At 40.2% G+C, this 18,500-nt stretch overlaps 1 protein-coding gene across 2 annotated transcripts in view; it reads left to right on the top strand.

The window, feature by feature from the left end:
• The first annotated feature begins 105 nt into the window (after nt 1-105).
• The window catches only part of NUP210 (nucleoporin 210), a 68,505-nt gene continuing 50,110 nt past the window's right edge, over nt 106-18,500 (top strand). For both annotated transcript variants that reach the window (XM_069769849.1, XM_069769848.1), the window contains exons 1-5: nt 106-330; nt 9,893-10,029; nt 10,843-10,974; nt 14,445-14,541; nt 16,868-17,018. In XM_069769849.1, coding sequence (XP_069625950.1) covers nt 158-330; nt 9,893-10,029; nt 10,843-10,974; nt 14,445-14,541; nt 16,868-17,018 — 690 coding nt within the window. In that variant the 5' untranslated portion in view covers nt 106-157. The remainder of the gene's footprint in view (nt 331-9,892; nt 10,030-10,842; nt 10,975-14,444; nt 14,542-16,867; nt 17,019-18,500) is intronic.

The following is an 18,500-nucleotide window of genomic DNA, read 5'->3' as shown; positions in this document are numbered from 1 at the left end:
GAGAGGGGCCGGGCCTGCCCCGAACGGGGCAGGCCCGGCCCCTCTCCTCGCCCCCTCCGCCCCCCGGGGCGCCCTGCCCCGCCGCTGACGTCCCTCCGCCCGCGGCGCATAGCCGCCCTTTCCCGCCCCCAGCGGCGGCGGTTGCCCGTGGCGGAGCATGGCTCCCCCCGCGCCTCAGGCGCTGTCTCTCCTCCTCCTCCTCCTCCTCCTCCTCCTTTCCCTTCACCTCGCCGCCTCCTCCAAGCTCAACATCCCCAAGGTGCTGCTACCCTTCACCCGCGGCACCCGCGTCAACTTCACGCTGGAGGCCAGCGAGGGTTGCTACCGATGGTGAGTGCAGGTGCCGCCGCCCTTTGTCCGCCGCTTCTCCCGCTCCCCCTGCTGCCGCCGCCGCCCGGATGCACCTGCGGCGTTTCCTCAGCCCGCGGCGGGAAAACGCGACTCGGCGGAGCCTCATCGTTCCCTCCCTGGGGCCGTTCCCCTGAGGGAGACGGCAGCGCCAGGCCTCTCCTTCGCCGTTAATCACGTTCCTTCGGGCGGTTTTTTGGGGTGGCCCCGCAGTGCGGGGGGCAGAAACGGAGATAATCCCTGAAGGGAAAGGCTGGGCTTTACAAACCATCGCTGTTTTGTCTTTTTTTTTTTTTTTCCTACAGCGCGGGTTAAACCTGCTGGAGAGGGGCTTTGGCCAGAGGCCGGGGTTGAAAGAGCCCTGAGGGGAAGGCCTCTGCCGTGGGGGAGCTTCCCGCCATGGCTGGGCGCCTCGTGTGTGCCTCACACCCCACGCATGCCCCTCACACCCCATGTGTGCCCACCCCACTGCCCCGCGTGCCCCACGCATGCCCACCTTGCTTCCCTGCACGCTCCACGCGTGGACACCCTCGGTGCCGCCCCGCACGTGCTTGCCCCGCAGCCCCACGTGTGTGGTGACAGCACCCGGAGCTCAGGCTTGCGCTGCTGGGGTAGAAATTCCCTCACTGTGGTTATTAGTGAAGGACTGAGGGCTTTGAGTTTGGGGTATGGGTGTAGAGAAGGAGGGACCGAGTCACAGCACCTCGCTGAGGTGAGAGCCTCTCGGTGCTGCTGTAAGCGTAGGCAATGCCCTGAGCGCGTAGCTTGGGGAAGATGAAGTCAAGTTGTAAAAGATTATATCTTTTCTGGTTTTCTTTTGGAGGCCTTGGTGCTGAGCAGGTGGGATATACTCAAGCGACTTAGGGCTGGCAGCCCCCAGCCCGTCTTGTGCAGGGGGGAGGCCTGCAGGCCGGGCTCGCAGGCGGCAGGTCTGGGTTGTGTTGAGAACTGGGGGCTAAAGGCAAATACTATGGTGTGTGCAGATTCAGAAACTGTGTCGCAGTCTTCATGTTAAACAAGTGTTACCAAATCCTCATCCTTCCTTTAGCATACCAGAATTGTAATTTGGATCAGTAACAAGCAGGAGGTACCCACCTGAAAAAAAATGTGGTAGTCAAGATAGGTTTAGGATGATACTTCCGTATATGCCAGATGGATGTGTGTAGCAGTTTTCAGTTGTTATTTTGTGGCTGACAGTTACTGAAATACATCTTGTAGGGCTATATTTTCCCTCTGTCTTGGTTTCTTTAGCTGGTGGTCCTACACTTCCCATCCCTGGGCTGGTTACGAGCCTTTGGTCTGTAACAACTTACACATTTGAGGGTGTACACAAGAGCAGTAATCAAGAGTTTCTGCAAAAGTTGACTGAAAGGAAGTTACTAGATGAGCTACATGTGGTTGTGTAATTTCATTTTTATATGGGCCATTTTAGTGAAAATCTTGCAAGTATGGCTCTTTTCTTTTTCCTTATTCTAATCTTTAAAGGCAGCTGAGTCTTTAAAAGGATTTGGTTTATGTGGTAAAGTACATTGTACAAAGCTAAAAAACAAACTCATCAAAGCACTAGTAAAATCTAGGAGATGTAGACTGTCCTGTTTTGCCAGCAAACTGCTAGGTGATGCTGGGCTGGCTACAGCCATTCCTGCATGTGCCAGGCGCTATCCAACTGTCAGAAGTATGTAGACCTTTGCAAATATCACTGAGATCTACAGATGAAAGGATATAAGATCGTACTCTAGGGAAGTAACAGATTTGGTCCACGTGTGTACCTCTAAAGAGGATGATTTGTAGGCACTTCAGAGCATGTTATATTGGTGCCAGTTGCCAGCAATGGGTTGTATTCCTCATGCAGATAGGCTTCAACATGCTTTTCCATCCTCTCCCTCTGTCTGCCCTTCAGAGATTAATTAATTAATTTTGGTTGAGAATTAAGGAAACTATACCAACTTCATACAGAGTGTGTCGTCATCTTCCGTACCAGGGTTGTAAATGTGTATTTATTCACTTCTGCTTTGCAGGGACTGGCAGGATGTGGGTGGTAAAACTCAACGTGTGCTTACAAAACCATCAGAAGGAGCCAGTATCTGTGTGTGTGTGACCGAGCAGAAGCAGCCATGCTTGTCGTGGTGCTCAGAGCATGTTTGCTGGATTGCATCTGCGGCTCTCTTTCCCTCTACATCCTTGCCCCCACAGACCTTGAACTGTAGGGGATTAGAAAGAAGTGTACTTTGGAGGGGCAGGCAACTCCACAGCTACTTGCTGGCAGGTTTCCTGTACTTTCCTGTTAAAGCTGTCAGTAATAGCTGTTACTGGAAGGAGGCCATTAAACTGAAGAAGTTAGGAAGTACCAAATGTAATGACTTTAGAAGTAGTGACTGTTCCTCACCCAGAATTTGTAAAATGATGGGTGGGTTTGCATGCATGAAAGCAGGGATTTAGAATGGAAATTATAAGACTGAGGCCCTTTGTGTCTGGAGAGGGGACTGAGGTTGTGTAATATGGGTGATTGTGAGGTTAGAGGTAGTGTATGAAAGGTGTTCTCATCCTACAGCAGCATCTACCTTCAAAAGACATCCTTTGAGTATTTGAAGGGCTGCATTACTCATCTCAAACATTCAGAATTCATACCTGAGTGTCCAATTTCATGAAAAATCAGTCTATGACGTGTGACCTTATTTCTGTCCATTTTCCCTTTGGGGCTTCAAGTTAACCTCTGAAAGCAGGAGATTTTCAGAGATTGTAGTGGTGTCTGAGAATTCCAGTGATTCAAAGGGAAAAGGTCAAATTTTATCGTCATCCCATCAGATTGGGAGCAATGATAAAGTTACAAGCATGGCTTTAAAGTGTTTTCTGATTTTCAAGATGCTCGTGCCTTCTGGAGTTTGGGTTGCCTTTATGTTAGAATTATTTTTTGGTAAAAGCTTTGTTTTCAAAGCATACGGTGTTCCCATCTGTAAATATTGTACATGGTACTATCTTCTGGGATAAAACACAGTCTGTGCAGATATATTTAGCATTTAAATTACATCTGTATTTATCTTTTAATTACCTTAATCCAGAAATTACACCTGGAAGAATGAAAGCATTCAGAAGCAGAATTCTGTCCTTGAAATCTGCCTTACCATAATAACATTTGGGGGGGGGGCGGAACACACACAAAAAAATCCCCATTTTCCTCCAAGGTATACAACATGGCACAGGGTATTTATAGTAGAAATTATCTGGAACGTATAAATACGCTTACATGTCTGTAACATTATTTCATATCTTGTAGAATTGAGGTACATGGTGAGAACTGGTGGAAAGTTGAAGCTTCAGGAATTAGCTTTGAGAAATACAACCGCTTGAATTTGCACCATTGTCCATGGAAATCAGAGGTTTTGCTATGGAAAGGTTACAGCTATAGGAAACTGCTCAAAGGTGATAATGGCCCTGTACAATTGTGTTTGTTGCAAATACAGTGAAGGAGAGTTTATTGCCACCTTAAATAAAAGGGTTTGTGTGTGCTCCTGAAGCCCTCACTGATGAGGTTACATAAAGTTAATTGCTGTTGTGAGAGGAGCAGGTGGCAGAGTGCTGGAGTGAGAGATCCAGTGGCTGAGTGGTGTTTGAACTGCATAATGCACAGGTACTTCCAGAGAACCCAAAACCCATATGCAGCACTGCAGTTGCAGTAGTTGGCTGGCAAAGCTCATTTTCTAGCTCCTTGTCTTGTCATGTTTCTGATACTGGGTTGTAAATTTGTCCTATCATTCCATGGGATGTACGTGGTGGCTTATGTTTTTTAAAAAAATCTATATTAAATAGAGTGCTGCTGATCGAGGTCTGTTACTTTGCTGTAAGACTGACAATCTCATCTCTGATATTCTGGGGGTTTTGTTGTTGTTGTCTCATGGATTACCTGTTTTACCATGGGTCTAAAAACCCCTGTCTGACTCTCACTGAAAAATGTTTTGCGTGATACTGACTGTTAATTTCCATATTATGCAATAACATCTTAAATAATGATTGTTATCCCCTGTTATCCTTACCCCTTCTTTAGTTCTCACCTGCTCTGCATTTGCTACTTAGAAGGCCATTATAGCAGGCAACAAAATGTTCTCCCTCTCTCTGGGAGGTGCCTATGCTGCTGACTGTCAGGTAGGCTGCACTGCAGCGTGTTATTTCACAGCACAGCTTCAAGCTCTTGTAGATATCAGAATGAGCTCAGAATTGGGTTGGGATATCCTTGTTGGTAAAGTGAGACAGGCTGCGCTGCTGCGGCTCAGGTCTGTGTTACCTGGGTAGGTTGGCTCAAACCCATAGCAGGTAGCGTGAGTCTGCGGCATAGATGTTCTGCCAGAGTTGAAGAGGCAGAAGAAATAATCGTGATTTTTCTCTTAGCTGATGTGTCAACCTGCATTGCAGGTTTATTGTCGAAAAAACTTTTTCTGAATCTGAGCATAACCTGCCTGGCAAGGAGGACAGAAAGAGTAAGGACTGTTCTTGATTTTGGGCAGCTTTCACTGCAGAACACCCATGAATTGTTTTAAGACTCTCTTTGGGTGTGGATCTCACCTTAGTAATTGAAGCTTTAAGGGTGTCTACATGTGAGAAGGTTTAACAGAGTGGATAATTTGAAATAATGCAAAATGTGACATTTGTGTTTTGGAAGTAAGCAGCCATTTTTTTAGTTTTGTTTTCTAATTTGAAATGAGGCTAAGCTAATTTCAGAGCAACTTGTGTAGACCAACCTTTATCTATTGCATTCTCTTAGTGGGAAGATGACTATCACTAGTGTGGCATGCCATTTTCCTTCATGCAGCTAGAAAAGGTACAAAGATAAGTACTTACGGTAAAATGCTTTTGGCTGCCGGTTGATTTGATAAAATATTAAAGTTACAGTTCGTCATCTGGGTTGGATTTTGAGAACAATCATTGCTGGCTTAATTCTGCTTCCTTTGAAGTTAATGGGCATGCCAGCTGATCACCAGTATAAAATCCCATAAGCAAAAGCTTCATCCTTGGCTCATTCTGTGGTGTGTGATGTTTCTATTTGCTTTTAAAGCAGAACTGGATGGAGGATTTTTTTGCTGTTTTTTGTTTTCCCAGTACAATAAGAAACATCCTAGGAGAGGATTGAGTGAACAATAGAGAGATAATCTGCCACTGTGTTGTTAAAAATCCTTAAGAGTTGAGGGAACTCTGCCAGGCTCCCTCTGTGTTTGCTTTGGAATGGGTTCAGTTCCCATATCCTTGGTTCTCTGGGAATCTATTTTTTATCATACAACTACAGTTGTCTGGATCCTGTTCTGGCTCTTGTGTCTCTTTTCATTTTTGTATGTCAACAGTGTTAGTCCCAAGAGTGACTAGAAATAAGGTACCTAATGTATTGGTCAATCCAGTCTTACCAAACTCTTGGAAACCTTTACTATCCAGTTTCCCTCTGACTACATATCTGCCCACATGCCTGATACAAATTCTGAAAGATTAGATCAACTGACACTCATGGTGCATCTCCACAAAGGTGGATTTTTGCTAATTTAGTCAGTTGAGTGTAGTCTGAAGAGTTGACAAAACAATATAAAATGCTGAAGCAATAAGAATCAACGGAGTATTGCTGGAGTGTGGAAAGAGTAGTATTTGCCTGATGTTTAAACCAGCTGATAAATTAATTAAGTATAATCCTTGAAGTATTCACATATGATATTACAGAACAGTCGATTAAAAATGTGCAGGCATAAGTTTGGGTAGATCCGTAGATAAAATCTTGGCATACGGTTCTGTGTCCAGGGGGCAGGCGAAAATCATGAATGAAATGGAAATCAGCAAGAAGACTGGTAGTCTTTATTGCAAGTGTCATTAATTCCTCAGCCAGTAGGTTATTATTCTGAGAGAAATAAATGTTGGGACTTTTGTTAGCTTTTTTTCCTCACCTCCTCGCTATTCTTTCTAGTGCTTCCTCCCCTGCCTTGCTCTTTCTTACAGAGACTGGTATGGGATCGAGAGCTAGTGCCAGAAATGCTTCCCATTGCTTGCTTCTCAGGATCTAATTTTGACCTCTGACAAGCCTAGCTTTCAATATTGCACGCTGATGTGCTGCCGAAGATCTGCTGTAATTGGAAGGTGACATAAGTTGCAGTCTCTGATGTCATTTTAAAGCAAAAGTCTCTTTCTTGTCCATCTAGGATGCAGTAGTGATCCCTGTGTGTATTACAGCAGAGTAATGCCCCTGTAGTACACAGCTTATTTGATTAGTGCCTTATCCTTTCTGTACTTGACCCTGAATCGGATGTAGCTGTAAACAGAATGTGCTTTTGATATTGCCAAATGATATTGGGTAGTCATCAAATATTTCATATGTTATGGTGTAAAAAACAATAGTCATGCAGATTTGGTTTTTAATATAAATCAATAGTAAACCAAGCCTCAGAAAGGCCCTGCTTCACCTGCCCAGTTAAGGTAGTTGCCTAAAATAGCAGACATACTATTGCTAATAAAATTTTTAAAAGTAAATAAAAAAGTAAGAAATTCAGCTGATATTCTACCTCCTATTTTAAACTACTGTTAGAGACCAAATAGTATCTAATCTCAGGTTCCCTACTCTAGTGACAGCTAAGAGTTAACCAGCATTCAGCTGTAAAAGCTTAAAAGTTCCTTTATAATTGTGGTGTGTATGTAAGTTTACAGCTAAAATTTAATGCAAACTTTTAGTTTATCTTTGTTCCTTACTTTTTCTAGTCTGAAAAATATCCTGTAATTAGATTTAGTTTTACAACACTGCTGTTAGTGCAAACTGTAGTGGTTATGTATTACAGTACGTAGCCATGTATTAAAAGAACAAATACAGAACACAATGAAACCCCTGTTGTGTTGCAAACACAGTCAATTTCAGACTGTAAGAACACAAAAACCTTGAATGAATAAAAAAAGTAATGGCAGAGAATATTAAGCAATATAGTGAGCTAAATAATAAGAGTAAATGTCCATTCCATACATATAATGCTTATTTAAAAATGCCTGTATGCACATTAAGTCAGATCCACATGCTCAGCTTGAAAAGCCTACCAGCCAAGTACAGAAAAAGCCTTACTGGTTGTGAATACTAACATTGTTTAAAGAAACTTGCTAAATGTTGGAAAACTGTTTCATGGCTGCCTAAGAAGCTACAGAATAACACAAAAATAACTAATTGTTCACTCTTAAATTAATTGCTGTATAGCAAAGTTAAATGTACTACTAATATAGAAAATAAATAATACTATTTTAGAAACAGTGTAAACCCTAGTTTAAAAAAACATGCTCCTATTTGTGTACATTGCTTAGGTATCTAGAATATAACAAAACAATTTTCAGGTTTAAGCTTCTAATTGGTGTTTAAATTGTCAATTGCATACTGCTGTGGGTTGTTACTTTGAAATTTCTGGGTTAGCAGTTGCTACTGTTTTTTCAAAATCCTTTAAAACTAGTCTTTGTGTAAGCAAAATATTGTTGGGAGCACACCAATATTATGAATTAATAATTCACTGAATTAATGAATTTTGCCGAAGACAAAAACATCATACTGCTATGCAGTGTCTAATGAACCTGTACGCCGCCATTAGCATGCACAATTAAAAGTATTCTGACTGGGGTTTTGTGTCCTCAGATTGCAAGCTTTTGGGGCCTCCTTGTTTGGATAGTATAGTATGATAAAATCGAGGCCCATATGTAGGGAACCAGGGAGCTGACGCAAATGTATTTTTGTTTCTGTGAGAAATGCAGTGTTTGCTGTCTTACCAACTGCTTCGAACCAAAGAGGTCTTGGAGTTCTGCACGATTGGATTTGTCTTCAAAATTGTGCTTTTCATTGCTTAAGGTTGAAGACAGGATTTGTGGTTTTATTCCGGTGACTACAACCAGATTGGTCCCTGTTCACCTGGACTGCAACTGTTAACTCTAAGATAACTGAACATATTGTGATATGTTATTTTTTTAAATGGATACAACTGTAGTTAACAAGAAACTTTGTTCTTCACTGTTTTGGATTGGTTGGTTCTGCCAGTAATAAAAGTAGGTAAAAACCTACATCTGGGGAGAAGTGCATGTATGATATTGTTCTTTGTTTGAAGCTCCCCTCCAGCTCCTTGCTGAGTTAGAAGATTTTTTTCTTCCCATAGATCACAGGTAGGCATTTTTTAACATCCTCCAGAAGAAAAGTCTAAATCAATCCGGTTTCACCATCTTTACCAGGTGGGGCTCTAGTGCCTGGTTTAGACTATATTTACCGGATAACGCAATGTTTTCATCAGAACTGCTGTCATCATCTGGGAGAAGCAATTCCTGAACAGCTTTGTCATTAGTGCTTTCTTTCATTGTTTTAATCCTTCAAAGGACCCTTGTGAAAGAGCTTTGACTCAGGATCCCTGAGCAAACAGCGATGACTGCTTCAGGCGCTTAATTCATTAGCAGCTTAAGCAGGGTGCTGGACTCTGAGCTGGAGTCCAAGCAGGCTGCCTTTCTGCTTACTCTGCAGAGTAGCATGACCAAGGGGTTGTGTGAAGCAGCCATGACCCAGTTCTGCAAAACAGTTAGTCAGCAGCAGATCCCAGTTCAGAGGGGTGGTGTTCTTAACTATTTGCAAGAGGTATGGCCTGCTTGAATGTTTTAATTGCTTTGAGCACTCTACATTTAGGCCTCAGATGTATATTGCTACTATCTGAAATTAATTTCAAGAGGCTTGGTTTTTAATAACTTCTAAATTTTTTTTTCTCACTGTACATTTTTTGGCACACAGGAGGTGAGAACTGGGCTCCACGTTCCTACAAGCTCATTCCTGGAGCAGTTGTGTTTAGAAAAGCCATACAAGTCATAGCAGGAAGTAACAGATGCATCAATTTTAGGTCAAAATTCCATGTAGGCTTACATTTCACCAAAGATGATTATACAACTTTGCGTGTTTTACACAGTGTTACATACTTCAGCTAAACAGACTAAATCAATTTCTTTTTTAATTCCTGATTTTAAAATGTTGTTTCTTACTTGTTCAGTGCCTCTGCCACAGCAAACATATGTAATTGTGATGTTCTGTCATCATGGAAAACTTCCAACTTTTTCAGAACTTTGTGTCAAACTTGTTTTGGAAATGCAATTACAAGTGGCAAATGGAGCTTTAGCTAAAATTATTTTACCTTCTACTTCAGTGTTCTGTATGTGGTTTTGCTTGTTCCATGCCTCTAAGCTAATAAATAGTCAGGGCAAAGGCTTTGTAATTTCGTTTAGTAGCTGGGTGTAGCTCTGAATTGACTGAATTACATTCAGTGGTGAATGTGCCATGGTAGAGAGAATGCTGTGTTTGTCTGCCTGGGCTCTGGTGGGCTTCTGGTCTGTGCTTTCGCCTTTCCTCAGCCTGCACTCACTTCTGCTGAAATCCTCAAGGAGCTGTTGCCATCCAGCTCTTACAAAAGTCAGGTCCTGACCATGTAGCATGTCTCATGTAAATTATTTTGGTGGCTTTTAAACCAGACCTTTGATTTCTGTCTAGCAGTAACTTAAATCCTTCTAACACAACCAAATAATCTTGTAGGTCCTCCACGAGGCCAGAGGTTGCGAGCATAGAGCTGGCAGATCAGGATGAGCGCCAGTGCTCACAGAAAGCTGTTGTCCAGGCACGGTCCTCACAGCCCACACGTCTGACAAGTATCATCTTTGCTGAAGATATAAGTAAGTTTTAACCTTTTTAAGCACACCATTACTTGTTTATGGGCATCCTGGCATCCTCCAGAAACAAAGTAGAGATTTAAAAGTAAACAAAACAAGAAATTTCCATTGATATGCATAGTCATTTTAGACTTTCCATGGGCATGGTTTTTATGTTCTGTTTGTTAAAGGCCTCAAATAAGTGTTAATGATATTAATGATACATCCAGGAAAATGGGTAATTCTTTAAAAAAAAACGGGGGGGGGGAGGGCTGAAAATAATTTCGGTACCTACTTTTTACATGATGCAAATTCAGATGGTTTGCATTCAGAAAGCTGGAAGTTGTCTTTGTGTCTGTTATACAATATACCTGGTTAGTTTCTATAGTGGCAGATAGGCAAAACTGGATGGTCAATTAAATGTCTTGCGGTCAATTAAATATCTTGCTGTCACTAAATGAAGAAGTATATGGGGTTTATCATCTGTGGGTAAAAGTCATTAAGTTCTCTAGAACATGGGCCGTGTCTGACAGTTGCACTGTAGAAACTCCTAATATGTACTCAGAGACAACATCTATAACTGTTAGTGTAGATGGAAAACACAATTTTTAAAGATTTATTCTAAAGTTCAGTGAGGGAGGGAACTGCTTTTCTTGCTTGCTTAGCCACAGTCACCATTTGACCAAGAGTTTCTTAGTCAAGGTCATGACCTAGTTTCAGTTCCTTCAGCGTCTTGTGTCCTTGGCTAAATTTGAGGTGCATTTTGTCTTGTTGGTGCTCTTCATGAGCATGTCCAGTGTTGCTGATTTTATGTGCTCTTTCCGATGTCTCTTTAAGCGACTGGACAAGTGCTTCGTTGTGATGCTATAGTTGATATAATTCATGGCATCCAAATTGTGTCCACAACAAGAGAACTCTACCTTGAAGATTCACCACTGGAGCTAAAAATTCAGGCTTTGGATTCTGAAGGTAAGAGATTTACTAGTAGGAGATAAAATATATATTGAAACTCTTAATTGTCTGATATTTGCACTGGTTTTATTTGTGACACGATTGAATGTTAGAAGCTGAACTGAGTAATTTAAAGGGAGTTCTCTGGATAATACATTCAGTAACCTATTGTTTTTGTTTAAGTGTAAAAATCTACATACCACATGAATAGAAAAATCAAACACTGCTTGATTTCCAACAAACTTTGCTTGCCTTTTTTCCATATTTTCCCAGGAAACTTAACTCTAGTGCTAACAGTATTTTTAAAAATCAGAATTTAAAACAAAGGTGTCAGCTTTTAGCAATTCTACCTCCAGGTCAGGAGTAAGAATGTAATGGAAAAAGTCCCAACACTTGTCCTGTTGAAATGCCCTATCAGGATTTAACTAGCCTGAGCAAGGCTGCACAGGAATGTGAAGTAGTCTGTTTTGGTTTGGGGTTTTTTTTTCCCTTTTTTTTCTTTTGAGCTGAGATAGTCTAAGGAATTTTGCAAAACAACATTTTATCTGAGTCCAATCAAGCATCCAACAAGATGTTCAGAGATGATGTTGAAGACCAACCACCTATTGCTTGGATTAATATCCCTAAATTATTATAGAAACCCTCACTTTGGGGAGGTACCATTTAGGCTCATAAAATCAGTGCATTTGGACTGAATGCATAATTTTTTAATAGAAGCAGAAAACTTCTGCTTTTCATACTGTCAGTAGCATCAGAAAAAGAACCATGACGCTGGTAAGAATTTCATGCTTTGGTTTCAACAATCGATTTTATAGGCTGAGTGATTTTTTTAGGACTACTACTTGGCTGGAAGGAAATGACATGTAAAGCAGCTATAAAAAGTTGAATTGTTTGTTTTGGGTAGTTGATAAGCCCATTCTAAATTTGTTTGTTTGTAAACAATGAATGCCAGGTTATGTATGGCAATATGTTAATAATGAAAAGTAATTTTGTTTTCTTATACTATGCATAATACTGGATTCTTGGCTTGGCGTTTCTGCAAACTCTCAGGCATGCTCAATGGACAAATTTGCCTTGGAAGCCACCCAATTTGGAGTCTGAACAGGAGCAGGGGTTCAAAACTCACAAAGGTTTAATCTGCATGACTGAAACAAGGTGTTGGTTAGAAGCCATAGGGCTAAACTTCCCCATCTAGGTTCAGGGGATCAGGATACACTCAAAAGCTTTGAAAATCAGTTCCTTTTGACCCAAATGACCTTGGGATCCATCCTTGGGTGACCTTTGAACATATTGGACTCTCAGTGGTCTTTCTTGGCACACTTTAAAAAAAAAATAAATAAGAGCAGTGGCAAGTTTATTGAAGGACATAATTGTTCAGGAAAAGTCAGAGAATTGAATACGGGACTTCTGAATACTTTTTTTTTAATATTCAGAAGGTGAAAAAATCAATATAAAATAATTATCCAGTTCAATGAATATTGGGAAAAATTTGGTTAGATTTGCTGAAAACTTGCACAAAGAACGGGTGTCAAGCCTGTTACTGGAGCCTGTGTGAGAGGGAGAGAGAGTAGGTGATTTGTATCAGCCCTTGTATGTACACAATGTTGCAGAGACATAGCTTTTGTCCTGGTATGTAAAGTTGTTAAGTAGGCCCTAGGGATGTACCAAGTGCGATTTGTTTTGGGCTGATGGTGATTATTGCATCTTACATTGCCGGATTATTGCATCTGGTATGGGTCAGACCATTCATTAATATTGATGATTCTACTCTTGTGAGTATCGATGTATCTTTAGGAATAGTTTCTTTCCTTATTCTCTTCCATATATTGTCCAGTTATTTTTTTCATAAACTGTATTTTTTAATCAGTTACATTAATGTCAGTTCCTTTTTGTACATGTTTTTAATAAGCCACTCCAAATATAACCTCAATCTCTATTTCTTTTCAAAGATTACTAATGCAAGAGAGGAAGATGATCATGGAGATCTTTGGCCAAATGAAGTATAGAATGTAGAGGGGAAAAAAAGTCATACTATATATTGTTTTCTTTTATCTGTTGAACTTTGTTCAAGTTATTTTATTATGACTTAACCAAAAGCGAGTTAAACAAGAGAAAGACTTAAAGATGTGAGTTTGCATTTCGTTGGCTATGAGTGTGCAAGGAACACTGGCTTCCTGCCCCAGCGATGGAGCAGAGTACATCAAGACAGCTCTCCTTGTTTACTGGGGTTTGCTCCAGCCTTGCCAGCGAGAGCCGCTTTTCTGCTGAAGCATCACAGAGGAGCAGCTCTGGGCCGGGTTATGGCTGTGGAGCAGGAGCACAAGTTGCTGCCTACACTGACATCTGAGGAGCCTGGGAGGGTAATGTTACAGCTGGCCAGGACAGCTGGTCTGCAGCTCCTGTGACAGCTGTGTGATCCTGCAGGGAAGGACAAAGACATAATACAGTTCGTGACAAGCGCTGTACTACCTGTCTGCCTCCCTGGGTGCTGCCTCTGATAGGCTTAACCTGGAGACAGCTGCTGCCCTCTGTGCTGCAGATATAGCTGATGCAGGGTCTCACTCATTCAAGACAGTATCGTCTGGGAATGCCCATGATGGATTGTCTTTGATGACCTGACTTTGCCTTCGTAGTGAGGGACCCCAACAGGAGCCAGGACAGCCAGGCCCAGTGGTGGTTCAGAGGCTGTAAGGACGGTTTCATGCTTCTGCTACCAGTTTGCTGCAGCACTGGCTGTGTCCAGGCATAGCCTCTCTGTAGTGCCATAATGTGCGTTTCTCCACTAGCCTTGTTTTCAATAGGAGCAAAACAAAAGAGTGTAATACAGCTTTGCAAAGCTAAAGCATGCATCACTAAAGAAAGTTAGACTTGAATGTGTGTTAAATAATCCAGTCTCAATCAATTTTAATTATATTGCCTTGTTTGTTTAGAGTTTTATGTTTAAAATCCTGTTTATTTGGGATTTGGAGCTATCTGCAGTAAGTTGTACAGAAATGGGAGAAACAACATAGGCTGTGTTTTGTGTTAACTTGTCTTAAAACATTTTTGTGGCTTAAAAATATCATAAACCTTTAAGCATAAGAATTTGAAAATAAATTTGTGTTGATTCTTACTTTATTAATATAGTCACAAATGTCAAAGGGAGTAACACAACTGAAAATATATTTTAAAATACAGTAAATACTGGGATTTCAGCTCCATATTGTGTCAGTGGACACTAGTGGGCTTTGTGAAAAACGAAGTGGCATATGGTGTTGCAAAATATAAACAGAGAAGCCAGTTAACAGAAACACCTTAAATTTGCCAAAGTCAGTAAAGTAAGGTAGATCGTGGTTGGTTTTTTTTTTTTTTTTTAACTAGATAACAATAATGCTTCTTTTAGGGATAAGATAGAGAGATTTCCTAGGGGAAAAAGTCATAGTTTGTGTTCCAGGAAGACTATATGCTTGCTATTTAATTTTGTTTTAATCTGATTGTTTGATTTCTAGGAAACACTTTCAGCACATTGGCAGGGTTAGTCTTTGACTGGACAATAGTAAAAGACACAGAGGCTGATGGCTTCTCAGATTCCCACAATGCATTACGGTAAGTTCATTTAATTTGTTCTCGAAAATCTGGTGTCCATTAAGTTTGATATGTATGAATATTTCCCCACATAGGCAGTTTACTGAACTGATGCCTAAAGTAATGCTTATGGGTCAGTTGTTTAAGTTTTGGGGTTTTTTAAGTGCCTGGTCAACAGCCTGGGCACTCTCATCCCTGTTTAATTTAACAGCTGATAGTATTAAAGAACATCCCAGGTAGCTCTAATGCAACCACTAGAAATAAATAGATGCAACTGTTGATCTTCCCAAAACATCTTGTGCAAAGGAAGGATTTATCAGTAAGACTGTTATCCCAGGATTTTAGCAGAGATTTTTTTATTTTTCTTAAGGAAAAAAAGTCCTCTTTCATTTCAGAAAGGAGCTCTCCGAACTTGAAGAGTTTCAGGTTTCAGTCAACACTTAGTTCCGGTGTTGAAATAGCTTTCAAAGTAGCTAACCTTTAAATTGGAACAGATCAAGTGCCTGCTTGTAAGCTAGATGCAGCTCATAAGGCCAGATAAAATAATTCCGTGAAAGGCATTCAATGAAGGCATTGAATATATTGTCTTTCAGACAAAGCAATGAATGGAAAGCACTTGCTTGATAAATAAGCCATGATGCTTGGTTTGTCATCTGTACTGACTCAGTAAGTTAATTGGAATTTAGAAGTGCTGTATTTTGTGGAAACTTCTATCCAAAGATCTTGAAAGTGCTTTTCAACTCACTAATGAGATAAGTGTTTTTCAGTGTTTCTGTATAATAAGGAAATATTCCCTCCATTTAATGGAGGTGGAGTTCTTGCCCAAAAGTCAGAAGGCTCACCTGTGGCAGGGATAGGAATAGAATCCAGACTGTGAATGGTAGATCCAGGCTGTGGTGAATTTTGAGTTTGCTCAATGAGAATGTTGGTAGAAGAAAATGCCTCCCTGATAAATGTGAATTTGACCAGACTGCGAACACATGAAACATGTTTTTTTCTCACAAAACAGTATACAAACACTTCTTGAGTACATCTTTAGTCAAAACTTGCATGACATATAGTAAGCTTGTAAGATGAAATAGATTCAAACTCGTGCACCAGAGGCTTCAGTTACTTCGGTAAACAGGCGCCAGCAAAATGTAGGTAGATTGCAGCACATAAAATAATGTAGGAAACTATGTTCCTTTAAAGAGCCTGACTTTCTTGATATGATGATTCTATGATTGGCATGTGGGGAAACCACTTCTCTTAGAGAGCAGAATGGTTAACAGTTAACTTCCATCCTCAAACCTGTGTTCCAAATACATTGGAAATGGGGTAGGGGTAGCAAACGAGACTCTCTGCTGCTGGGTAAATGCAAACTCCAGTTTTGCAGCCTTAAAGAAACAAATGCACAGCATTACCTGAGGAAAGCCTGTTAAGCCGATAATACACTTGAAGCTGCAGGTATGAGTGAATGGCCCCTATCTACAGTGAGAGCCAGACAGTGCTAATTGTTCAGTGGGACTTATGATCCAAGTCCTAGTCCATACAGAGCTTTTTGTTTCGGTATAAGTATTTGCTAGAGATGTGATTTTAACCAAACTAATATTGATATATGCTCTACTGTTAGCACAGCTATGATAACATAAAAATGTTCTAATGGTGTTACAGCTTTGCAAAATAATTGATAAACTGTCATAAATATTTTAATTTTCATAACTGTTCTCAGTATGGCTTTACTGATTTTACTGTGAGAGTGCACATAAAGCCAAACAAATCACGCGCATGCAGAAGCTGGCAACCTTTAAAACGTGGTCCTCTTTCAGTTTCTGTCCTGTTGTTTACTCATTTGTGGCAAATTCCTTTCCTCTCTGTTGCCACCTCTCACTGAAATTTCTAGCAGTTACTACAAGTATTCTGCTTGTAGATTATTTTTTTTTATAGTCATTTATTAAATGCATCCTAGCTTCTTCATATAGGTCAAAGTTACGTTCTGGTTTGTCAAGCTGTTGCTTTTATAAACATAAGCTTTGGGTCTTTCACATCAGTTGTTCCACAATAATCTAGAGAGTTTTTGCAGTCTACACCTACTGTAAAAACTGGAGGGATCATTATAGACAACATGTGCAGTTGTCTGATATCTCTTGAAAGCCCACAAACAAGCTTCAAACAAACTTTTATCAGTCACAGAAATTAGCTACAGATATCTTGAAGAATGAGTAAAATTTGGATATCTGGTCCCAGGCAGACATCTGAAATTTGCTTAAAAATGGAAATAGCTGGGAATAGATGCTGGTGGTGTTTCTCTGTGGCTTTACAAAGACTGGTAAACAATTTTCTATTCACTTTTTGGTTCACCTTTCAGTATACTTAAGTTCTTAGAATCCACTTATATTCCACCTTCCTATATATTGGAGATGGAAAAAGTTGCCAAGCAAGGAGATACCATTTTGGTGTCTGGAATGAAAACAGGGAGTTCTAAATTAAAAGCAAGAATACAGGAAAGCGTCTATAAGGTAAGAAACTTACATTCTTTTTTTTTTTTTTTAAATTATTATTATTTATAGTCCAATGTTACAGGAGTGCTGTAAGTTTGCCCTGCTGTATTGTTCCCATTGTGGATATCAGTGCTGCATCTCTGTCTTACTGGATTGATTCTGTAGCCCATATCACACAAGATGACAGTGCTGCTCTTGATCACCCTGAAAGGCTTGGAGTTTGATCCACTTACCTTGGTGCAGTTACCTAACCCAGGATGGTGCATGTGCCAGAGATCATTTCTAAACGTAACTCTGACAAAAGGCCCTGTGGCAGAGGAATACACTTCAGATACTTCTGTACGATTTTATTATTCCTGATAGTCCTTCATATTATATATATATATATATAACTAGAATCATGCTGGACAGGGCATTGGCCTTTTAACTCTTTTTAAAAATAACCAACTACAACACTTTAGGTCTTTGTTTCAATAAATAAATAGCTAGAACAAGGATTGCTATATTGGATATACCTTTATTTCCTGTTGTGCTTGAAATGAGTGTCATATGAATACTTTGTTAGTATCTAATCTACCTCATTAGATTCTGGTCTCCAAGGAGGGGCTTTGGGATCAGAATGTCAATGCTACAAGGGTGTTAACCTGCAGTATTGGCCGTCTTCCCAGCTGTTATGTAGATCCATGCTGTTTCTTTCTTAGTAACTTGTGGTGACTGAGTTTTTTCATTTAACTCTGGTAACAGCGTTGTTTTTTCTCTTAATAGAATTTACAAACACCTGAGAGAGTTTTTATGGGTTATTGCTTACAGGAATACTTGGCATTGTGCTAGTGTCAACTTAATACTGCACCTTAAAAAAAATCCTTCTATAAAATGGTGGGTTTTTTCTGAAGTTCATCTCATATCTGCAGTCTGGTTTTGCAGATTTGTGTTACTACATGTTGTACTTAATGTTTTTGCTTAAAGCAGAATTGCCTTGACTATCTAACCCATACCTGTAGAAAGTGTTCTATGAAAATATTATCTAAACGTATGTAATACAGTGATGTGGCACAAATAATAGTGGGTGTTAAGAAATGTATTTTTGTTACAGTTCTACCTAATTGCGCTGCATATAATTACTCTACATGGTATCAATCTGACTTTTTTTTCTTGAATGCTTGTAGCTTGGTTGGTTTTCTGTTTTAATATTTCTTTTTCTGAATTAGTTTTGAGCTGATACTGTAAGTAAAATTGAAATAATATTGTTCCATTCGCAATTTTTTATGGCTTTCTCATTAGTAGTTCCTTTAAATCTTTCACCACTACTAGACTGCACGTTTTCAGTGAACATACCTCAAACAAGTGTAATAGAATTTATACAATTATCTGTTGTATTCCTAATTTAATAGACCAATGAGTTTCATACAGATTCCTCCGTGAAGTTATAATGGATATATTTTATGGAGGTAGCATGTTTTACAATAGGGAAGATAAATTTCTAGATGTCTGAAAAGTCGC

The sequence above is a fragment of the Haliaeetus albicilla genome, chromosome 24, assembly GCF_947461875.1.
Source record: "Haliaeetus albicilla chromosome 24, bHalAlb1.1, whole genome shotgun sequence".
Taxonomy (NCBI): Eukaryota; Metazoa; Chordata; class Aves; order Accipitriformes; family Accipitridae; genus Haliaeetus; species Haliaeetus albicilla.
Note: the sequence above shows the minus strand (reverse complement) of the source record. Positions and strands in the feature narration are given on the sequence as shown.